This window comes from Pseudorasbora parva, chromosome 7 (assembly GCF_024679245.1).
Source record: "Pseudorasbora parva isolate DD20220531a chromosome 7, ASM2467924v1, whole genome shotgun sequence".
NCBI classification, from domain to species: domain Eukaryota; kingdom Metazoa; phylum Chordata; class Actinopteri; order Cypriniformes; family Gobionidae; genus Pseudorasbora; species Pseudorasbora parva.
In genome coordinates this window covers 25,914,482-25,936,980 of record NC_090178.1, presented here as the reverse complement: position 1 = coordinate 25,936,980, position 22,499 = coordinate 25,914,482, and the positions used below count along the sequence as shown (strand labels likewise).

The 22,499-nt window shown below is 42.4% G+C and overlaps 1 protein-coding gene and 1 long non-coding RNA gene across 2 annotated transcripts in view; both read right to left on the bottom strand.

Moving 5' to 3' along the window:
- LOC137083752 (uncharacterized) overlaps window positions 1-22,499 on the bottom strand; it is a 61,880-nt gene that overhangs the window by 11,188 nt on the left and 28,193 nt on the right. The window lies entirely within an intron of this gene.
- LOC137083478 (butyrophilin-like protein 2) lies at window positions 16,063-22,375 on the bottom strand. Its single transcript, XM_067449430.1, has 6 exons — window positions 22,284-22,375; window positions 21,142-21,471; window positions 20,739-21,041; window positions 17,087-17,416; window positions 16,684-16,986; window positions 16,063-16,067 (listed from the first exon to the last, which is right to left on the bottom strand). The coding sequence occupies exons 1-6, from the start codon at window positions 22,348-22,350 to the stop codon at window positions 16,063-16,065; spliced, it is 1,338 nt and encodes a 445-aa protein (XP_067305531.1). The 5' UTR covers window positions 22,351-22,375.

Below are 22,499 nucleotides of genomic sequence, written 5' to 3'. Positions count from 1 at the left end.
AGGTAATCCATAATCATTTGTTTTCTGCCTGGGATTAAGAGCGTGCACAGACAAGCTCGTTATGGAGTTGTTTGTTTGTTTGTGTGCAATGTGAGCGGTTTTTCAATCAGAGATCGTTACGCACTTGTCTGACTCTCCTCTTCCTGAGAGAAGAGGATTTTGCATCTGAGACTAGTGATGTGGTCTCGCTCACGCCAAGGTTGAGCGTGGACGCACGTCATGGTTTCCTTGGATGGGCTCGCCAATCGTCACAAGAAGGCGTTTCCCTTCAGCGATCTGGCAACTGATGATATCTATCGAAAGTGCTCTTAGGGATGGCTGGTGAGAAGGGAAATTAGTTTCTCAGCCATCCTGACCATATTATGCGGATCTGATGAATGTTATGGAACACTGCAAGCAGGCTGCGGCTGCTATGTGGGCGCGTTAGAGGAGAGATCGCTCGAATTAGACTGAATGATCGATTTCTCCCCGGCCATAAAACCATCGGCTCAGTTGAGCTTTCCATTCCTTCCTGATGTCCTTAAAGAGATTGAGAGGGCATTGAAGAACCAATATTCAGTGTATTCTCTGACATCAGCGGGTTGTAAACGCTGATGTTGGGAGGATGGGTGGATATGGGTATGTGTTCTCACCACGAATTACCATTAAAGAGTAATCTCAGATCCGGGTAAGCAGGGACACAGAGGGTGCTTTCACACCTGCCTCATTTAGTTTGTTTGAATCGTACTAGAGTTCGTTTCCCTCTTTGGTGCGGTTCGTTTGGTCAGGTCTGAAAGCAGCAATAGCACTCGGGTGCGCACCAAAAGCGGACCAAACAAGCGTACCGAGACCTCCTTGAAGAGCTGGTCTCGGTACGATTTCAAACGAACTCTGGAGCGGTTCGTTTGTGGTGAGAATGTGATCCGACCTCGAACAGAACCAACTGCAAAAGTACTGATCATTTTTGGACTGAACCAGCTGCCGTAGTTAGCTGTGCTGACATTGTGTGCATGATATTATTACCTGATAGATCGTTGGCAATATTTTCGGAAGATGAGCATGTCAAGAGTTAATAATTAATGCACGCCTCCGCTTGAAGTGACGAGCGATGCGCGGTCGCCGTCTGCAGTGCATTAGAACGTTGTTTTCACGTCGCATCCGCGCTTCATTATAGAAAGGTATTTGCATACTGTTGTAAATACACACAGTGTAGTAGATTATGGCCAGGGAACAAAACCAGCCCGCGCAGTCGTCTCTTCATAGTGTTATAGTTTGCTGGCTTTGCCTCTTCTGTTGGAATTTTCCCACTCCAAAAATTCTGACCAATCAAAAAGCAGTTTAGGAAATACGCCATGGCCAATGAGTGATGTGGATGTTGTCACGTGCTTGCGTTTTGGTTCGTTTCAACTGGTTCGTACCAAAGCAATCAGTGTGGTGTGAAAAGGAACCAAAAAAGCTGAAAAATGCAACAATGTATAATTGTTTGCCCTTGGTTCGGACCAAATGAACCGAGCTATATACCATGTCGGTGTTACAAGCGTACTAGGAGGGATCTCAATCAGAGGGATGAAAAAAAATGCCCCTGATGCAGACTGTGCCACAAACAAGCCAAGCGATAGCGGGGCCCGAGGGCCAGCATCGCAAATGCCACAGGCACCCACATACCACTGAGATCCCAGTCCCAGGCAGGCGGGAGGCATCACGGTCATAAGACTGGTGACGGGGCCGAGGGCCAACATAGCCTCTCATACGCCCCCGTGGTCAATGGAAAGAAGTGGTCACCCTGGGCCCTCTTCTTGAATATTGCAGGGCTTTTTTTCTATTTACATCCCTAGTCAGCCTCTTCTTATTTTAGAGTTTTCCGGCCAATGAACGCCTCCTTCTCTGCTTTATGGGGTTTGTTTAGTAATGCAGGTTGGTGTGAAGCTGAATGGATAGCGACTTTGCCGGTAGTGAGGTGGGGTTAGGCGTCTCCACTTGTGTGCAGTTAGACTATAGATTTGCTAAACCCTGCCTCCCAGGGATTATTGTGGCCGCTACTTTTGGGCGGCCCCTGGCCTCATTCTGGAAGTAACAGCCAGTTGGTAGTATGTGTTGATTACTTCACCTCTTGCTCTGGGTCTTCTGCTCCACATTTTAGGGCTCGGATTGAGCTGTACTTTGCAACCTTATGCTCCGTGAGCGTTTGGTCGGATGCTCCCCTGAAGCCGAAGAATTGCCATGGATGACACCCTCGCACATATGGCAGGCCGCTGGATAAGCAGATGGCCGCCCTGAAGGCAGGTGACGTAAGTTGTACTCCCCTCGCTTCGGAGGGTTCAGGGCATTCTTTTGCAGAGTACATTGCTATTGGCAATGTGTTTTAGGTCCATGCTTGTAGGCACTGCCAGTGAGACTATGCCATCGCACAGAGGGCTCTATGGGCCTCTGGGATGGACCTGCCTCAGGAGGGGCTCAAGAAGGCCAGCTTAAGCAGCCAGCTTGGGCAGTCCGGGCAGTTGACTCCAGGACAGGTGGTAGGCCTCAGCAGGCCTCCTTGCTAGAGAGTCCCCATGTCATGGCCCATGTGTGCCGTGGAGGGTTCTCCCCAACGATGTTGGCTGCAGCAGAAACCTCTTCAACTAGTAGGCCCTTTATGGCTCGCTATCAGGTAGTAGGCCTCATTTGGCTTCCCTAAAGGGGTTTTGCCGTAGGGTAGCAGGCATTACCTGGCCTACCCTGAGGAGACGTTCCTGGTATTCAGTCACTGGACTCCTTGCAATGGTCTGCTAGCAGGTAGGCTTCACCAGGCCTCCCTGAAAACTTGCTATTGGGTGGTAGGCTTCTGATAATTAGGTGGTAGTCCCCTGATTGGTAAGTCACCTCTGATAGTTCACACAAATTGCTAGTGATCCATATAAGGCCTCCCTGAAGGAGAGTTCCCAGGTCCCAGTCTCTGTGACAAATTAGCATTGACTGCTAACACGCAGTAGGCCTCTCTAGGCTTGCCTGAAGCCTTACTGTCAGGTAATAGGCCTCGCCAGGCCACCCTGTAAATGAGCCCTGGGATGCTCGGGCAGCTAGCTTTGACTGTTGTCAGGCAGTAGGCCTCACCAGGCCTCCCTGAGAACAAGCTCCTCTATATGGACATTCGAGCAGCTAGCATGGATGGTTATCAGGTGGCAGGCCTCCCTGAGGGACCGAGTTCCGGTTCTCTGCTGCCGTAACAGTCATAGTTATATATTATATTTTATATATATATATATATATATATATATATATATATATATATATATATATATATATATATATATATATATTACCACACATGTTAAAATGAATGCTGAAAATGATAGTTAACCCAAAAATGAAAATTAGCCCATGATATACTCACCATCAAGTCATCCTAGGTGCATATGGCATTCTTCTTTCAGACAAATAAAATCAGAGATATATTTATAAAGTCCTGGTTAATCCAAGCATCATAATGGAAGTAGTTGTAGCTCTGTTTTTATGGCTATAAAACATGCAGCTGTCTGTCAAATAACATGCACCATACTGCTCCAGGGAGTTAATAAGGCCTTTTACTTTACTTTATAGTTTTAAATGTGGATATTTTTCTCACGCAAACGCATTGATTCGCTTCAAAAGGCCTTTATTAACCCACCAGAGCCATGTGGAGCAGTTATATGATGGTTATATGCACTTTTATGGACTTCAAAAACAGAGCAGCAATCACTACCATTATAAAGCTTGGATTAGCCAGGACTTTTTTTAATATTTTATTCGTCTGAAAGAAGAATGTCATATACAACTAGGATGACTCGAGGGTGAGTAAATCATATGCTAATTTTCATTTTTGTGTGAACTCCTTGAAGTCTTCCGTTGTAACCCGTTGTGGTTAACGTTAAAAACTTCAGCGATTAGCATATGGCTTTGTATCAGTAGAAACCCTGGAGTATATTCAAATGATTGTGCTTCCCCCCTTCATATAGGTGGGTGAAGTGGGTGAGGTGAAGCATTGATTGACTGATAGACAACTACTGTGTAAGTGTTTGTAACTTTTCTCATTTTTGATTGTTTGTTCATTTGTTGTTGGATAAGTGTGTCTGTGTGGTGCAGTGGTGTGTATTAGTAGTTTTGGTGTATTGTGGTGGTGTGTGTGGGAGTTAGCATTTGTTGAGTTAGCATTTGTTTGGTCTTTGCCACGTTGGGAGTCAGTTTGTTGGGGGCGTGGCCAGCAAGGTATTAAAAGCCTCGTGTGTTTGTTAGCAGCTGGTTAGAGGTGAAGCATTGACTGACTGATAGACAACTACTGTGTAAGTGTTTGTAACTTTTCTCATTTTTGATTGTTTGTTCATTTGTTGTTGGATAAGTGTGTCTGTGTGGTGCAGTGGTGTGTATTAGTAGTTTTGGTGTATTGTGGTGGTGTGTGTGGGAGTTAGCATTTGTTGAGTTAGCATTTGTTTGGTCTTTGCCACGTTGGGAGTCAGTTTGTTGGGGGCGTTCCCAGCTGCTTTCAATAACGATACTCAAGTGAGTATAAATAGCGTGATAGTCCGCGGCAGCGGAAGCGGCAGTGTGAAGCCCTCCTTGTGTGAAGACTGACGAGTGTAAAGACTTCAACTCTTCCCTGTGCAAGACCGACGAGTGTAAAGACTTCAACTCTTCCCTGTGCAAGACCGACGAGTGTAAAGACTTCAACTCTTCCCTGTGCAACTCCTCTCGAGCAAGGACCTCGACAAGCCACTTGAGTATCATCTTCCTTTCATTATTTGTGTTCGGCTCTTTTCTAATTCCGATCTGGCCTTTTCTCTAATCTGTATTCACCATGTGCTTCCAAATCTCAACTATAACTACTAGCACTCGTAATTCACGCGCTGTACGCATGAGACGCCGCAATCCTAATAATTTGCGCTATATCCTAACATCCTCTGCTACTTTACTCTCTATTCCAATTGGTCTCTGGAATTGCCAGTCGGCTGTAAACAAAGCAGACTTCATTTCATCTATTGGGACTCATTCTCAGCTCAGCCTCATGGCCCTAACTGAGACCTGGATCAAACCAGAGGACACTGCCACTCCTGCAGCCCTTTCAACCAATTTAACTTTTTCACACACTCCTCGGCCTATTGGGAGGGGTGGGGGTACTGGTTTGCTTATCTCAAATGATTGGAAATTTGATCCATTACCATCTCTACCGGCCAGTTCATTTGAATCGCACTCAATCACTGTTACTCACCCTGTTAAAATCCATGTGGTAGTGGTCTATCGTCCTCCAGGTCACCTCGGTAATTTTGTGGAGGAGTTGGATGTGTTACTTTCTAGCTTCCCTGAGGATGGCACTCCACTGATTCTGCTTGGTGACTTCAACATCCATCTTGATAAACACCTAGCTGCAGACTTCAGCACTCTACTGACTTCATTTGACCTTAAGTTAGTATCTACTACGGCTACTCACAGATCAGGTAACCAATTAGACCTTGTATACACACGCAACTGCTCCACGGACAACACTTTAGTTACTCCATTACACACCTCAGACCACTTTCTCATCACTCTTAACCTCATACTGACTCCTGATACAACACGCACTCCAACACAGATCACCTTTCGGCGTAATCTACGCTCCCTCTCTCCCTCTCGCCTATCCACTATGGTATCATCTTCACTCCCTCCACCTGCTCAGTTCTCAGCACTGGACACTAACAGTGCTACCGACACTCTTTGCTCCACTCTAACATCCTCCTTAGACAGTTTTTGCCCCCTCTCATCCAGACCAGCCCGCCCCACCCCATCTGCCCCCTGGCTGTCTGATGTTCTCCGTGAACATCGCTCTGGACTCAGGGCGGCAGAGAGGAAATGGCGGAAATCTAAAAACTATACTGACCTTACCTTGTATCAGTCACTTCTCTCTTCTTTCTCTACAAATGTCTCCACTGCTAAAACAACATACTACCACAACAAAATCAACAAATGCTCTGACTCTCGCAAACTCTTTAAAACATTCTCCTCTCTCCTTTGTCCTCCTCCTCCCCCTCCTTCATCAACTCTTACAGCTGATGACTTTGCATCATTTTTTACAAACAAAACATGCCTCATCAGCAAACACTTCTCCTCATCACAAACTGACAAACACATCTCAACAACTAACACGAACACGCTTCCATCCTTCTCTCCGCTCTCCGAGGCAGATATTTCTAAACTCATCCTTTCCAATCACCCTACTACCTGTCCACTTGATTCTATACCCACTCACCTCCTTCAGGCCATTTCTTCTTCAATCACTCCTGCACTCACTCACATTGTCAACACTTCTCTTCATACGGGAACCTTTCCCACAGCATTTAAGCAGGCTCGGGTAACCCCACTGCTTAAGAAACCCTCTCTGAATCCAGCACTTTTAGAAAACTACCGACCGGTATCCCTTCTGCCTTTCATTGCAAAGACCCTTGAGCGAGTTGTGTTCAATCAACTCTCTATGTTTCTTGAAAGGGACAACCTCCTAGACAACAACCAATCCGGCTTCAAAAGCGGCCATTCGACTGAGACTGCCTTGCTCTCGGTAACTGAGGCACTGAGACTGGCAAAAGCAGCTTCCAAATCCTCAGTGCTCATTCTGCTGGATCTGTCTGCTGCTTTTGACACAGTTAACCACCAGATCCTCCTGTCAACACTTAAGACGATGGGTATCTCAGGAACTGCCCTCCAGTGGTTCAGGTCTTACCTCTCTGGTAGGTCCTACAGGGTGTCATGGAGAGGTGTAGTGTCTACTGCCGTGCAAAGGCAAAAGGCCGTAACTTCGTTTTTGGTCGAAAATGAGTTATTGACATTTTTGGGACATTCAAGACCTCCTTTATCATGTGGATAAATATCGTTAGTCAATTATGTTGTTTTTTCGAGAAAATTATGGATTGTCTTAACAGTAACTTCCAAAAGCCCAGGAGAAACCAAGGCAGAACACCGTAACAGCAGTTACGGCTCTTTGCCTTTGTTTTGGAACGCTCAAACTGAGTTACGGTCCTCTGCCTTTGTTTAGCCATGCGTCTAAATTAAGTTACGGTGGCGACATGCAGTTATGGTGTCCCGCCTTTGTTTTACTGTCTATTAAAGTTTGCCGCGTTTAAGTTACAGTGTAGCCTGTGTACTGTCATACATGTTTTCATAATGCAGAATATTCACTCAGCGCGCTGTCAGGCAGTCTGGGGCTGCCCACTGCACGAGTGTGTGTAGGCTACTCGAATGTCGTGACAGTGTGCGATCACGTATACAATCAGTAGTAACAGTTCGCAATTATATCCATATATCCTACCTTTTCTTGTAAACCCGATAAAATCCATGGCAATGACCGTCATCGGAGATGTTTAATCCACAAGCATTCTGAGAATTATTCCTACTTGTCGTTCACATCAATCTAAAAGTTGTCCTTTTAGGCTAGGCGATTTTCATTCATAGATGTAAAAGTATAAGCTATGTAGCCTATTGTATCATTTTTTTACTAGATAAAAACATTAAAAACATATTGCAATAAATGATTACTCTGTTTAGCGAATGGGCAATCCGATCCAGTCAGCGCTGTCATTAGAGCGTGATAGCCAAACTTAACCCTTGATTAACCAGCGGCACTATTTGCTATTTATCTTATTCCAATCCCATGCATTTTTACAAGATTTTTTATTTGTTCTATTTTTTATATCTTTGCATTATATATGCAAATGTTTACTCATTAGAAATAATCTTATCTTGTTCATATAATTCAGTGTCACCTATCAACCTGTAAGTTTTGCTGCACACCAATGAAGATACTCTTTACTAGAGGTATTGTGTCCTTAATAATAAGAAGATGGCTATAATTAATTGTAAATCATCCAAAATAAATGCCATGATCATTAGATTTTATAAAGGTGTTACTATATTGATTTTGCAAATGGTGATCAGCAACCAAATATTGATAATATGGAAGTTACTGCCTTTTGCCTTGGCATGACTCCACATTTTTTGCAAACAATACAAAGGCAGAGTGCAGTAACTTCAAAATAGGGGTCAAAAGTCAAGTTTGAGTTAAAAAAAAGTGTATGTAGATAATTGTCATTATTAAAACATCTAAATGCCAGATTTCCAGTGTCCTACCTATAACTAATTTGGCTGGACAAAAAAAAATCTTTAAAGTCATTTTTCTCAGTTCCACACTCCAGTGAGTTAAGGTCTTTTGCCTTTGTAGGGCAGTCTAAGTCACATCATCTAGCTACTGGGGTTCCCCAGGGCTCAGTCCTTGGACCACTTCTCTTCTCCATCTACATGTCATCATTAGGTTCCGTCATTCAGAAACATGGCTTTTCCTATCACTGCTATGCTGATGACACTCAACTCTACTTCTCATTTCAACCAGATGATCCTACAGTCAGTGTTCGTATCGCTGCCTGTCTGACAGACATTTCTGACTGGATGAAAGAGCATCATCTTAAACTCAATCTTGCAAAGACAGAATTACTTGTTTTCTCAACCAACCCAGCACTTCATCAAAATTTCTCCATTCAGCTTGGTTCATCGACCATAACTCCATCAAGGACAGCCAGGAACCTTGGAGTTGTGATTGATGACCAGTTAAACTTCACTGACCACATTACTGCAACAGCCCGGTCCTGCAGATTTGCTTTATACAACATTAGAAAGATTAGACCCTTCCTATCAGAACAGGCTGCACAACTCCTGGTTCAAGCTCTTGTTCTCTCCAGACTGGATTATTGTAATGCTCTTCTGGCTGGGCTTCCAGCATGCACTATCAAACCCTTGCAGCTGATCCAGAATGCAGCGGCGAGAGTGGTCTTTAATGAGCCGAAGAGAACGCATGTTACGCCTCTCTTCATCAAACTGCACTGGTTGCCAATGGCTGCTCGCATCAAATTCAAGGCTCTAGTTCTCGCCTACAAAACAACCACTGGTTCTGCACCATTATACCTAAACTCAATTGTTCAGACTTACACACCCTCCAGAAGCTTGCGTTCTGCGAATGAGCGGCGCCTCGTGGTTCCTTCCCAAAGAGGCATGAAATCGCTCTCACGGACATTTTCCTGGACCGTTCCCACCTGGTGGAATGACCTGCCGATCTCAATTCGTGCTGCCGAGTCTGTAGCCATTTTTAAAAAACATCTTAAGACACATCTTTTCCAATTGCACTTTTCCTATTGCACTTGACCAATACAGAATAGCACTTACTGATCATATCTACGTCTCTCATCCGGATTTGTGCCTTCAGGCGGGTATGTTACATAGTTATCATAGCTACCAAAACCCAGTGTTCTGTATTTTGCGTACGTGAGTTTTTGCTGTCGATGGCTATTGCTGTCGATGGCTATTGCTGCGCGTTTAGCTAGAATGCCATACAAAACCAACCCATTGGGCCACTGAATCCGCATTAACGACAACAGTTGGGGCATCAGCCTTAGTCCTAATGGGTTGTTATCTTAGCTATCCAAATCCAGTGTTCTGTATTTTCCGTACGTGAGTATTTGTTGTAGCTGGCTATAAAAAAAAAAAAAAAAAAAAAAAAAAAAAAAATTGTGTCCTCTGCTAATTAATTGAGATTTCTTACAGCTCTTACAGGTTGTTGGCTTTGTTTGTTTCGTTGCTTCTATTGCTCTACCCTTTTTTTGTAAGTCGCTTTGGATAAAAGCGTCTGCTAAATGATTAAATGTAAATGTAAATATACCCCTGACACAAGAAATTTTTGCATTTTATTTCTGGAAAAATTCCTCAGATGACGCAAATTGACGATATTTGCATCATCAGAGGAATTTTTGGCCAAAGGCTACAGCCAGCAGAGGGAGCTATTTCCAGGTTTGCAACCCATTTATAGGGGGTGGGGTCGCACTCACAGCTCAGCTCGCAGCTGCAGACATTTATTTAAACTGAGCTATGCGAAGCAAAGTAAGTGTTTTAACCATAGACTGTAAAAATAAATATAGACGTAGTGTCCGTGACGTCACCCATGGGACTCTGATAAGCCGTTCTGAAGCTTAAAGTAGAGTCAAGCTGGGTGGTGCCATCTTGCGAGCGTGTCATCACGTGTCACTCCTGGATAACAGACAATGGGCAAAAAGGCGGGATGTGGCCGGAGCTTAGGTGACGCAATGACTACAGACGGCAGATAAATGGCCATCCACCTGTCAATCAAAGTAACCACACCCTTAATTATGCACAACTTTAAGGCTTTATATAACCTTATTACACGGCTCTGTGAAATACTTGATTCTGATTGGTCAATCGCGCATTCCAGCGGTATGTTATTTCCAGATAACAACCGCTCATACGGGTACTACAAAGTTATCTTGACCGGTACTACTTCTATGCTTAACGCTGGCGCCATCTTGTGGCTGTTAAATACTTAAACAGCTATGGCTACAATGGAAGACTTCAAGGCGGGTTTCCTTTATAAAGTTTTAAATATGGATATTTTTCTTACACAACCGCATCAATTCGAATCAGAAGGCTCTATTAACCCATCGGAGCCGCGCGGAGCACATTATTTGACGGACAGCTGCATTTTTTATGGACTTCAAAAACAGCTAACGCTACAACTACTGCTTGGATTAACGTTAGCCTGGACTTTTTAAATATAACTCCGATTGTAATTGTCTGAAAGAAGAATGTCATATACACCTATAATGCTTGAGGGTGAGTAAATCATAGGCTTGGTTTAATTTTTGGGTGAACTAACCCTTTCAGCATTCATTTTCAACATTTAGCAGCAATAGATAAAGGCTTAAAGCAGTTTGGAACGTTTTTTCTTAGCGGAAGCTTTGCGTAAGAGCTAATAAAATATTTAATCTCAAGACAATATTTTGTGTCTAATTTATTTGAGACTAGTAGCTGTGTAATAAGCGGGATAATGTACACCCAGCCGGTTGTTATAGCAGAATAAACCCCTTCAGAGTGATGCAAGACCCTTCCGCTTTGCGTCGGGGTCCTGATCACTCTGTCGGGGTTTATTCTGCGATAACAACCGACTGGGTGTACATGATCCCTTACTAAAAGAATGAGTTATAAAAAAAATCACCCCCCTCACAGTTGTCATGAAGTTCAAAATTAGCCGTATATATAGACCAAAACCACAATTTGTACCAGGCTGTAAACAGGTTTTCTTCTGCTGTAAAGTTGGGAATTTTAACATGGGGCTCAATGAGATTCTGCTCCCTTCTGGAGCCTGTCCCTAGCGGCCAGTCGATGATTTGCAATTTACATTACTTCTGTATTGGCTTCAAGAGAGATCGCAGGAGGTTGCCGCTTGGTTTTAACATCTCAAATTAATTATTTATGAAAGTTAAGCTTCCAAAGGCATGAACTGAAAACGCGCCAGACTGAACACGCATTGTGAATGTATGCTGCGAGCGCGGTCGCGATTACCTCCGCTCTCATCACGAGAGCTCATTCATGACAGTAATTGTAATATGACTTCTGCAGCGTTATTGCTGTGACACTTGCGTGGTGACTCACTCATTATATTGAACAGACACCATCATTATTTAATTGTAGTGTCTTCTAGAGAGGAGCAATTCAATTGACTGATAGACAACACCTCTGTAAGTGTTTGTAACTTTTCTCATTTGATTGTTTGTTCATTTGTTGTTGGATAAGTGTGTCTGTGTAGTGCTGAGGTGTGTATTATTAGTTTTGGTATATTCTCTCGGTGTGTGTGGGAGTTAGCATTTGTTGAGTTAGCATTTGTTTGGTCATTGCCACATTGGGAAAAGCGAGTTTGTTGGGGGCGTGGTCAGCGAGGTATTAAAAGCCTTGTGTGTTTGAAACATTTTGGCTAGAGAGGAGCAATTCAATTGACTGATAGACAACTACTCTGTAAGTGTTTGTAACTTTTCTCATTTGATTGTTTGTTCATTTGTTGTTGGATAAGTGTGTCTGTGTAGTGCTGACGTGTGTATTATTAGTTTTGGTATATTCTCTCGGTGTGTGTGGGAGTTAGCATTTGTTGAGTTAGCATTTGTTTGGTCATTGCCACGTTGGGAAAAGCGAGTTTGTTGGGGGCGTGGCCAGCGAGGTACTAAAAGCCTTGTGTGTTTGAAACATTTTGGCTAGAGAGGAGCAATTCAATTGACTGATAGACAACTACTCTGTAAGTGTTTGTAACTTTTCTCATTTGATTGTTTGTTCATTTGTTGTTGGATAAGTGTGTCTGTGTAGTGCTGAGGTGTGTATTATTAGTTTTGGTATATTCTCTCGGTGTGTGTGGGAGTTAGCATTTGTTGAGTTAGCATTTGTTTGGTCATTGCCACGTTGGGAAAAGCGAGTTTGTTGGGGGCGTTCCCAGCTGCTTTCAATAACGATACTCAAGTGAGTATAAATAGCGTGATAGTCCGCGGCAGCGGAAGCGGCAGTGTGAAGCCCTCCTTGTGTGAAGACCGACGAGTGTAAAGACTTCAACTCTTCCCAGTGCAACTCCTCCCGAGCAAGGACCCCGGCAAGGCACTTGAGTATCATCTTCCTTTTCATTATTTGTGTTCGGCTCTAATTCCTATCTGGCCTTTTCACCATGTGCTTTCAAATCTCAACTATAACTACTAGCACTCGTAAATCACGCTCCGTACGCACGAGACGCCGTAATCCTAATAATTTGCGCTATATCCTAACATCCTCTGCTACTTTACACTTTATTCCAATTGGTCTCTGGAATTGCCAGTCGGCTGTAAACAAAGCAGACTTTATTTCATCTATTGGCACTCATTCTCAGCTTAGCCTCATGGCCCTAACTGAGACCTGGATCAAACCAGAGGACACTGCCACTCCTGCAGCCCTCTCAAGCAATTATACTTTTTCACACACTCCTCGGCCTATTGGGAGGGGTGGGGGTACTGGTTTGCTTATCTCAAATGATTGGAAATTTGATCCATTACCGTCTCTACCGGCCAATTCATTTAAATCGCACTCAATCACTATTACTCACCCTGTTAAAATCCATGTGGTAGTGGTCTATCGTCCTCCAGGTCACCTCGGTAACTTTGTGGAGGAGTTGGATGTGTTACTTTCTAGCTTCCCTGAGGATGGCACTCCACTGATTCTGCTTGGCGACTTCAACATCCATCTTGATAAACACCTAGCTGCAGACTTCAGCACTCTACTGACTTCATTTGACCTTAAGTTAGTATCTACTACGGCTACTCACAGATCAGGTAACCAATTAGACCTGGTCTACACACGCAACTGCTCCACAGACAACACTTTAGTTACTCCATTACACACCTCAGACCACTTTCTCATCACTCTTAACCTCATACTGACTCCTGATACAAAACGTACTCCTACACAGATTACCTTTCGGCGTAATCTACGCTCACTCTCTCCCTCTCGCCTATCCACTATGGTTTCATCTTCACTCCCTCCACCTGCTCAGTTCTCAGCACTGGACACTAACAGTGCTACCGACACTCTTTGCTCCACTCTAACATCCTCCTTAGACAGTTTTTGCCCCCTTTCATCCAGACCAGCCCGCCCCACCCCATCTGCCCCCTGGCTGTCTGAAGTTCTCTGTGAACATCGCTCTGGACTCAGGGCGGCAGAGAGGAAATGGCATAAATCTAAAAACAATACTGACCTTGCCTTTTATCAGTCTCTTCTCTCTTCTTTCTCTACAAATGTCTCCACTGCTAAAACAACATACTACCACAACAAAATCAACAATTGCTCTGACTCTCGCCAACTCTTTAAAACATTCTCCTCTCTCCTTTGTCCACCTCCTCCCCCTCCTTCATCAACTCTTACAGCTGATGACTTTGCATCATTTTTCACCAACAAAACAGCTCTCATTAGCAAACAGTTCTCCTCATCACTAACTGACACGCACATCTCAACAACTAACACGAACACGCTTCCATCCTTCTCTCCACTCTCCGAGGCAGATATTTCTAAACTCATCCTTTCCAATCACCCTACTACCTGTCCACTTGATCCTATTCCCACTCACCTCCTTCAAGCTATTTCTTCTTCAATCACTCCTGCACTCACTCACATTGTCAACACTTCTCTTCACACGGGCACCTTTCCAACAGCATTTAAGCAGGCTCGGGTAACCCCACTGCTTAAGAAACCCTCTCTGAATCCAGCACTTTTAGAAAACTACCGACCGGTATCCCTTCTGCCTTTCATTGCAAAGACCCTTGAGTGAGTTGTGTTCAATCAACTCTCTATGTTTCTTGAACGGGACAACCTCCTAGACAACAACCAATCCGGCTTCAAAAGCGGCCATTCGACTGAGACTGCCTTGCTCTCGGTAACTGAGGCACTGAGACTGGCAAAAGCAGCTTCCAAATCCTCAGTGCTCATTCTGCTGGATCTGTCTGCTGCTTTTGACACAGTTAACCACCAGATCCTCCTGTCAACACTTAAGAAGACGGGGATCTCAGGATCTGCTCTCCAGTGGTTCAGGTCTTACCTCTCTGGTAGGTCCTACAGGGTGTCATGGAGAGGTGAAGTGTCTAAGTCTCATAATCTAGCTACTGGGGTTCCACAGGGCTCAGTCCTTGGACCACTTCTCTTCTCCATCTACATGTCATCATTAGGTTCTGTCATTCAGAAACACGGCTTCTCCTATCACTGCTATGCGGATGACACTCAACTCTACTTCTCATTTCAACCAGATGATCCTACAGTCAGTGTTCGTATCGCTGCCTGTCTGACAGACATTTCTGACTGGATGAAAGAGCATCATCTTAAACTCAATCTTGCAAAGACAGAATTACTTGTTTTCTCAACCAACCCAGCATTTCATCAAAATTTCTCCATTCAGCTTGGTTCATCGACCATAACTCCATCAAGGACAGCAAGAAACCTTGGAGTTGTGATTGATGACCAGTTAAACTTCACTGACCACATTACTGCAACAGCCCGGTCCTGCAGATTTGCTTTATACAACATTAGAAAGATTAGACCCTTCCTATCAGAACAGGCTGCACAACTCCTGGTTCAAGCTCTTGTTCTCTCCAGACTGGATTATTGTAATGCTCTTCTGGCTGGGCTTCCAGCATGCACTATCAAACCCTTGCAGCTGATCCAGAATGCAGCGGCGAGAGTGGTCTTTAATGAGCCGAAGAGAGCGCATGTTACGCCTCTCTTCATCAAACTGCACTGGTTGCCAATGGCTGCTCGCATCAAATTCAAGGCACTAGTTATCGCCTACAAAACAACCTCTGGCTCTGCACCAATATACCTAAATTCACTTGCTCAGACTTACACACCCTCCAGAAGCTTGCGTTCTGCGAGCGAGCGGCGCCTCGTGGTTCCATCCCAAAGAGGCATGAAATCGCTCTCACGGACATTTTCCTGGACCGTTCCTACCTGGTGGAATGACCTGCCGATCTCAATTCGTGCTGCCGAGTCTGTAGCCATTCTTAAAAAACATCTTAAGACACATCTTTTCCATTTGCACTTGACCAATACAGAATAGCACTTACTGATCACCACAGCAACGACCAAAAGCGCACACTCCTGGATCATATCTACGTCTCTCATCCGGATTTGTGCCTTCAGGCGGGTATGTTACATAGTTATCATAACTATCAGAATCCAGTGTTCTGTATATTGCGTACGTGAGTTTTTGTTGTAGATGGCTATTGCTGCGCGTTTAGCTAGAATACAAAACCAACCCATTGGGCCACTGAATCTGCATTAACGACAACAGCTGGGGCAACAGCCTTAGTCCTAATGGGTTGTAGCTATCTTAGCTATCAAAATCCAGTGTTCGGCACTTTGCGGACGTGAGTTTTTGTTGTAGATGTCTGTCTTAAAAAAAAAAAAAAAAAAAAAAAAAAAAAAAATTGTTGTGTATTGTGCTAATTAATTGAGATTTCTTACAGCTCTTACAGGTTTTTGGCCTTGTCTGTTCCGTTGCTTCTATTACTCTCCCCTTTTTTGTAAGTCGCTTTGGATAAAAGCGTCTGCTAAATGATTAAATGTAAATGTAAATGTAAATGTCTTCTCCAACTCAGTCACAGTAATCTAGTAGCGGTGGCTTTGGGAGCAGCCTCACAGGGCAGCGAAGAATTCTGAGAATTGTTGTCTTTCATCCCCATGAGACAAAAATACATTTTCTGTCTTTGGTCAGTCTAGAAGACACCAAATTCAAAAATAAGATCACATTTCTACTACATTAATGACCCAGTTTAAATACAGATTCATCTTCCCAGTGCTGGTGTACCCCTTTAAGTGTTTTTCAGTCACAAGATGGCACCAGACAGTCAATGACAGCGGAGTGACACTTTAAGCATATAAGCAGTACCGGTCAAGATAACTCGTACCCACATGAGCGGTGTGTTATTCACTTTGGCGGTTGTTATCTGAACATACTGCTGGAATGCGCGATTGACCAATCAGAATCAAGCTGTGTAATACTTTGAATTATTCACCTAATCAATTCATTGAAACTATTATTCATTCTGGAACCAAACACCACTGATGTGTTGCTCATGGACACAATGTTTACTCTGCTTTAAGCTTGTTTGGCACTTTATCTTTGGTGACGCAACATTTTACCACCTAAAAAGTTTGTGCTTAAATATGTATTTAGTAAAATCGAAATTGACTTGTTTATTGATCTGTCATGTAAAAGCAATATCACGGCCATGCCATTGATATAAATGTTAGTGCAGCTGTGAAATTTAGAACAACAGCACTTTAGTCTGTGTAATATTGAGATTAAATGATATTGGATCGAAAACACACCTTTCATCACCAGCTTCACCTCATAGCAGGCTGTTTCACTCACTTGGCACTGATACCATGATCCATCAGCTATCACTGCATCCCTTATAAGCAGAGATCCATTTGCTAGTATTCTCCCTCTCTCATACAGAGGCTTGTTTGGTGATTTGTGCGGAGTGTAATATTTGCTTATCTCTATTGATTGGTGACCAATAACGATTTTCCACGTAACTTGATCAGTTCTGTTTTGCAGTGGATGTTTGGGGCACGGCAGCAACACTGACATATTTGGAGTCGCATGAACAGAGTCCAAACTTTTACACTCTGAAACCAGAGAAAAACAGTAGGACTCATATTATGAACAATATATGGCTCTTCAATGAGGATTATTAGCTTGATTGAAAAAGAAAAAAGGCATTCTTACTTATAACCTTTAGGTTAAATTGAGTTGCTTTAAGGCAGTCTGAACCATTGTAGACCTGACAGTCATAAAGGCCATCATCAGATAACCTGATGTCTTTCAGATCAAGTGTCACATGTCCAGCATCATTTCTCACAGACCATCTCTGATGTTCTGATGTTGGAGAAGTGTCTGAATACTTTAGGATGTCTGTATCCGGGTCAGTTCTGCGTAGTTTCACTGTCTGAGTCTCCAGCGGGTGGGTTGTGGTTAGACAAGAAATAGACATATTGTCACCCTGAACATAGTTTATGTTTAACTGATGGTCCTGCTTGCAAGCTCTCTCTGTATGAGCTAAAGGGAAATTAAACAGAGAAACGAGACATCCTGAGAGAACTGATACATGGATAGGAAACTGGCACAGGGTTTATAGTACAATTAAAATAAAATAAAAGTAATTTTCTGAAATTATCCTTTTGATTGCTTGTGTATAAAAATCCATAAATCGACTTGGTAACACTTTACAAGATGTTCCATTTGTTAGCATTAACAGTTAACATGAAGCAACAATGAAAGATGCTTCTAAAGCATCATAATGGAAGTAGTTGTAGCTCTGTTTTTATGGCTATATAACATGCAGCTGTCTGTCAAATAAAATGCACCATACTGCTCCAGGGAGTTAATAAGGCCTTTTACTTTACTTTATAGTTTTAAATGTGGATATTTTTCTCACGCAAACGCATTGATTCGCTTCAAAAGGCCTTTATTAACCCACCAGAGCAATGTGGAGCAGTTATATGATGGTTATATGCACTTTTATGGACTTCAAAAACAGAGCAGCAATCACTACCATTATAAAGCTTGGATTAGCAAGGACTTTTTTTTATATTTTATTCATCTGAAAGAAGAATGTCATATACAACTAGGATGACTCGAGGGTGAGTAAATCATAGGCTAATTTTCATTTTTGTGTGAACTCCTTGAAGTCTTCCGTTGTAACCCGTTGTGGTTAACGTTAAAAACTTCAGCGATTAGCATATGGCTTTGTATCAGTAGAAACCCTGGAGTATATTCAAATGATTGTGCTTCCCCCCTTCATATACCCCTGACACAAGAAATTTTTGCATTTTATTTCTGGAAAAATTCCTCAGGTGACGCAAATTGACGATATTTGCATCATCAGAGGAATTTTTGGCCAAAGGCTACAACCAGCAGAGGGAGCTATTTCCAGGTTTGCAACCCATTTATAGGGGGTGGGGTCGCACTCACAGCTCAGCTCGCAGCTGCAGACATTTATTTAAACTGAGCTATGCGAAGCAAAGTAAGTGTTTTAACCATAGACTGTAAAAATAAATATAGACGTAGTGTCCGTGACGTCACCCATGGGACTCTGATAAGCCGTTCTGAAGCTTAAAGTAGAGTCAAGCTGGGTGGTGCCATCTTGCGAGCGTGTCATCACGTGTCACTCCTGAATAACAGACAATGGGCAAAAAGGCGGGATGTGGCCGGAGCTTAGGTGACGCAATGACTACAGACGGCAGATAAATGGCCATCCACCTGTCAATCAAAGTAACCACACCCTTAATTATGCACAACTTTAAGGCTTTTTATAACCTTATTACACGGCTCTGTGAAATACTTGATTCTGATTGGTCAATCGCGCATTCCAGCGGTATGTTATTTCCAGATAACAACCGCTCATACGGGTACTACAAAGTTATCTTGACCGGTACTACTTCTATGCTTAACGCTGGCGCCATCTTGTGGCTGTTAAATACTTAAACAGCTATGGCTACAATGGAAGACTTCAAGGCGGGTTTCCTTTATAAAGTTTTAAATATGGATATTTTTCTTACACAACCGCATCAATTCGAATCAGAAGGCTCTATTAACCCATCGGAGCCGCGTGGAGCACATTATTTGACGGACAGCTGCATTTTTTATGGACTTCAAAAACAGCTAACGCTACAACTACTGCTTGGATTGACGTTAGCCTGGACTTTTTAAATATAACTCCGATTGTAATTGTCTGAAAGAAGAATGTCATATACACCTATAATGCTTGAGGGTGAGTAAATCATAGGCTTGGTTTAATTTTTGGGTGAACTAACCCTTTCAGCATTCATTTTCAACATTTAGCAGCAATAGATAAAGGCTTAAAGCAGTTTGGAACGTTTTTTCTTAGCGGAAGCTTTGCGTAAGAGCTAATAAAATATTTAATCTCAAGACAATATTTTGTGTCTAATTTATTTGAGACTAGTAGCTGTGTAATAAGTGAGATAATGTACACCCAGCCGGTTGTTATAGCAGAATAAACCCCTTCAGAGTGATGCAAGACCCTTCCGCTTTGCGTCGGGGTCCTGATCACTCTGTCGGGGTTTATTCTGCGATAACAACCGACTGGGTGTACATGATCCCTTACTAAAAGAATGAGTTATAAAAAAAATCACCCCCCTCACAGTTGTCATGAAGTTCAAAATTAGCCGTATATATAGACCAAAACCACAATTTGTACCAGGCTGTAAACAGGTTTTCTTCTGCTGTAAAGTTGGGAATTTTAACATGGGGCTCAATGAGATTCTGCTCCCTTCTGGAGCCTGTCCCTAGCGGCCAGTCGATGATTTGCAATTTACATTACTTCTGTATTGGCTTCAAGAGAGATCGCAGGAGGTTGCCGCTTGGTTTTAACATCTCAAATTAATTATTTATGAAAGTTAAGCTTCCAAAGGCATGAACTGAAAACTCGCCAGACTGAACACGCATTGTGAATGTATGCTGCGAGCGCGGTCGCGATTACCTCCGCTCTCATCACGAAAGCTCATTCATGACAGTAATTGTAATATGACTTCTGCAGCGTTATTGCTGTGACACTTGCGTGGTGACTCACTCATTATATTGAACAGACACCATCATTATTTAATTGTAGTGTCTTCTCCAACTCAGTCACAGTAATCTAGTAGCGGTGGCTTTGGGAGCAGCCTCACAGGGCAGCGAAGCATTCTGGGAATTGTTGTCTTTCATCCCCATGAGACAAAAATACATTTTCTGTCTTTGGTCAGTCTAGAAGACACCAAATTCAAAAATAAGATCACATTTCTTCTACATTAATGACCCAGTTTAAATACAGATTCATCTTTCCAGTGCTGATGTACCCCTTTAAGTGTTTTTCAGTCACAAGATGGCACCAGACAGTCAATGACAGCGGAGTGACACTTTAAGCATATAAGCAGTACCGGTCAAGATAACTCGTACCCAGATGAGCGGTGTGTTATTCACTTTGGCGGTTGTTATCTGAACATACTGCTGGAATGCGGGATTGACCAATCAAAATCAAGCTGTGTAATACTTTGAATTATTCACCTAATCAATTCATTGAAACTATTATTCATTCTGGAACCAAACACCACTGATGTGTTGCTCATGGACACAATGTTTACTCTGCTTTAAGCTTGTTTGGCACTTTATCTTTGGTGACGCAACATTTTACCACCTAAAAAGTGTGTGCTTAAAAATGTATTTAGTAAAATCTAAATTGACTTGTTTATTGATCTGTCATGTAAAAGCAATATCACGGCCATGCCATTGATATAAATGTTAGTGCAGCTGTGAAATTTAGAACAACAGCACTTTAGTCTGTGTAATATTGAGATTAAATGATATTGGATCGAAAACACACCTTTCATCACCAGCTTCACCTCATAGCAGGCTGTTTCACTCACTCGGCACTGATACCATGATCCATCAGCTATCACTGCATCCCTTATAAGCAGAGATCCATTTGCTAGTATTCTCCCTCTCTCATACAGAGGCTTGTTTGGTGATTTGTGCGGAGTGTAATATTTGCTTATCTCTATTGATTGGTGACCAATAACGATTTTCCACGTAACTTGATCAGTTCTGTTTTGCAGTGGATGTTTGGGGCACGGCAGCAACACTGACGTATTTGGAGTCGCATGAACAGAGTCCAAACTTTTACACTCTGAAACCAGAGAAAAACAGTAGGACTCATATTATGAACAATATATGGCTCTTCAATGAGGATTATTAGCTTGATTGAAAAAGAAAAAAGGCATTCTTACTTATAACCTTTAGGTTAAATTGAGTTGCTTTAAGGCAGTCTGAACCATTGTAGACCTGACAGTCATAAAGGCCATCATCAGATAACCTGATGTCTTTCAGATCAAGTGTCACATGTCCAGCATCATTTCTCACAGACCATCTCTGATGTTCTGATGTTGGAGAAGTGTCTGAATACATTAGGATGTCTGTATCCGGGTCAGTTCTGCGTAGTTTCACTGTCTGAGTCTCCAGCGGGTGGGTTGTGGTTAGACAAGAAATAGACATATCGTCCCCCTGAACATAGTTTATGTTTAACTGATGGTCCTGCTTGCAAGCTCTCTCTGTATGAGCTAAAGGGAAATTAAACAGAGAAACGAGACATCCTGAGAGAACTGATACATGGATAGGAAACTGGCACAGGGTTTATAGTAAAATTAAAATAAAATAAAAGTAATTTTCTGAAATTATCCTTTTGATTGCTTGTGTATAAAAATCCATAAATCGACTTGGTAACACTTTACAAGATGTTCCATTTGTTAGCATTAACAGTTAACATGAAGCAACAATGAAAGATGCTTCTAAAGCATTTATTAATTATCATAATTATCATTTAAAAACATACCAATACATTATTAAAATCAACATTTGTATCTGTTAATATTGCTTAACGTACCCGAGCAAACAACGAACAGATGTATTTTTATCAACTCTCACAAAGATGAATATATACTGTAACAAATGCATAGCTCATCGTTAATGTTAGATAATGCATTAACTAACTTATGTTAACTTATGGAGTGTTACCATTGACTTTTATATACATTTTATATACATTTATTGTTTTTGTACACCAAAATTGTTTTATATAAAAAAGACAAAGTCATAAAACACTTTCTTGCTTTAAAACTGTACATACTAGCTTAAAAAGCTATTTTTAGCACAACAAATAAGAATTGTGGTCAACAAAAATGTCCAAACAAATAGTTTCTTATGTGGACCTTTCTGTTGACCTCAATTCTTATTTTTTTGTACGTAGCCTATAAATGACCTTGATAAAATGAATGTCACACCTGCTGCCTTTACACACTAAAAGCATATTAATATTATGCATATCTCTCGTTTCTATGGTTTAAGGAATTTCACTTCATATACGGACACTTACCTTTGTATTCTAATGATATTAGCATATACAAAAGGTGGAGATATGAAGGCTGAAAACTCCTCATCATATTCGGATGCAGTGCAGGACAGCTGAAGTCTATATGAGCACGAGTCCACATCACTTCACTTTACTGTCACTGCAGTTGCTCTAAAATGTATGAGGAAGTGAATAATATTGAATCCTGTGCCAATAAAGGCCTTAAGTGAGATTCTGTCT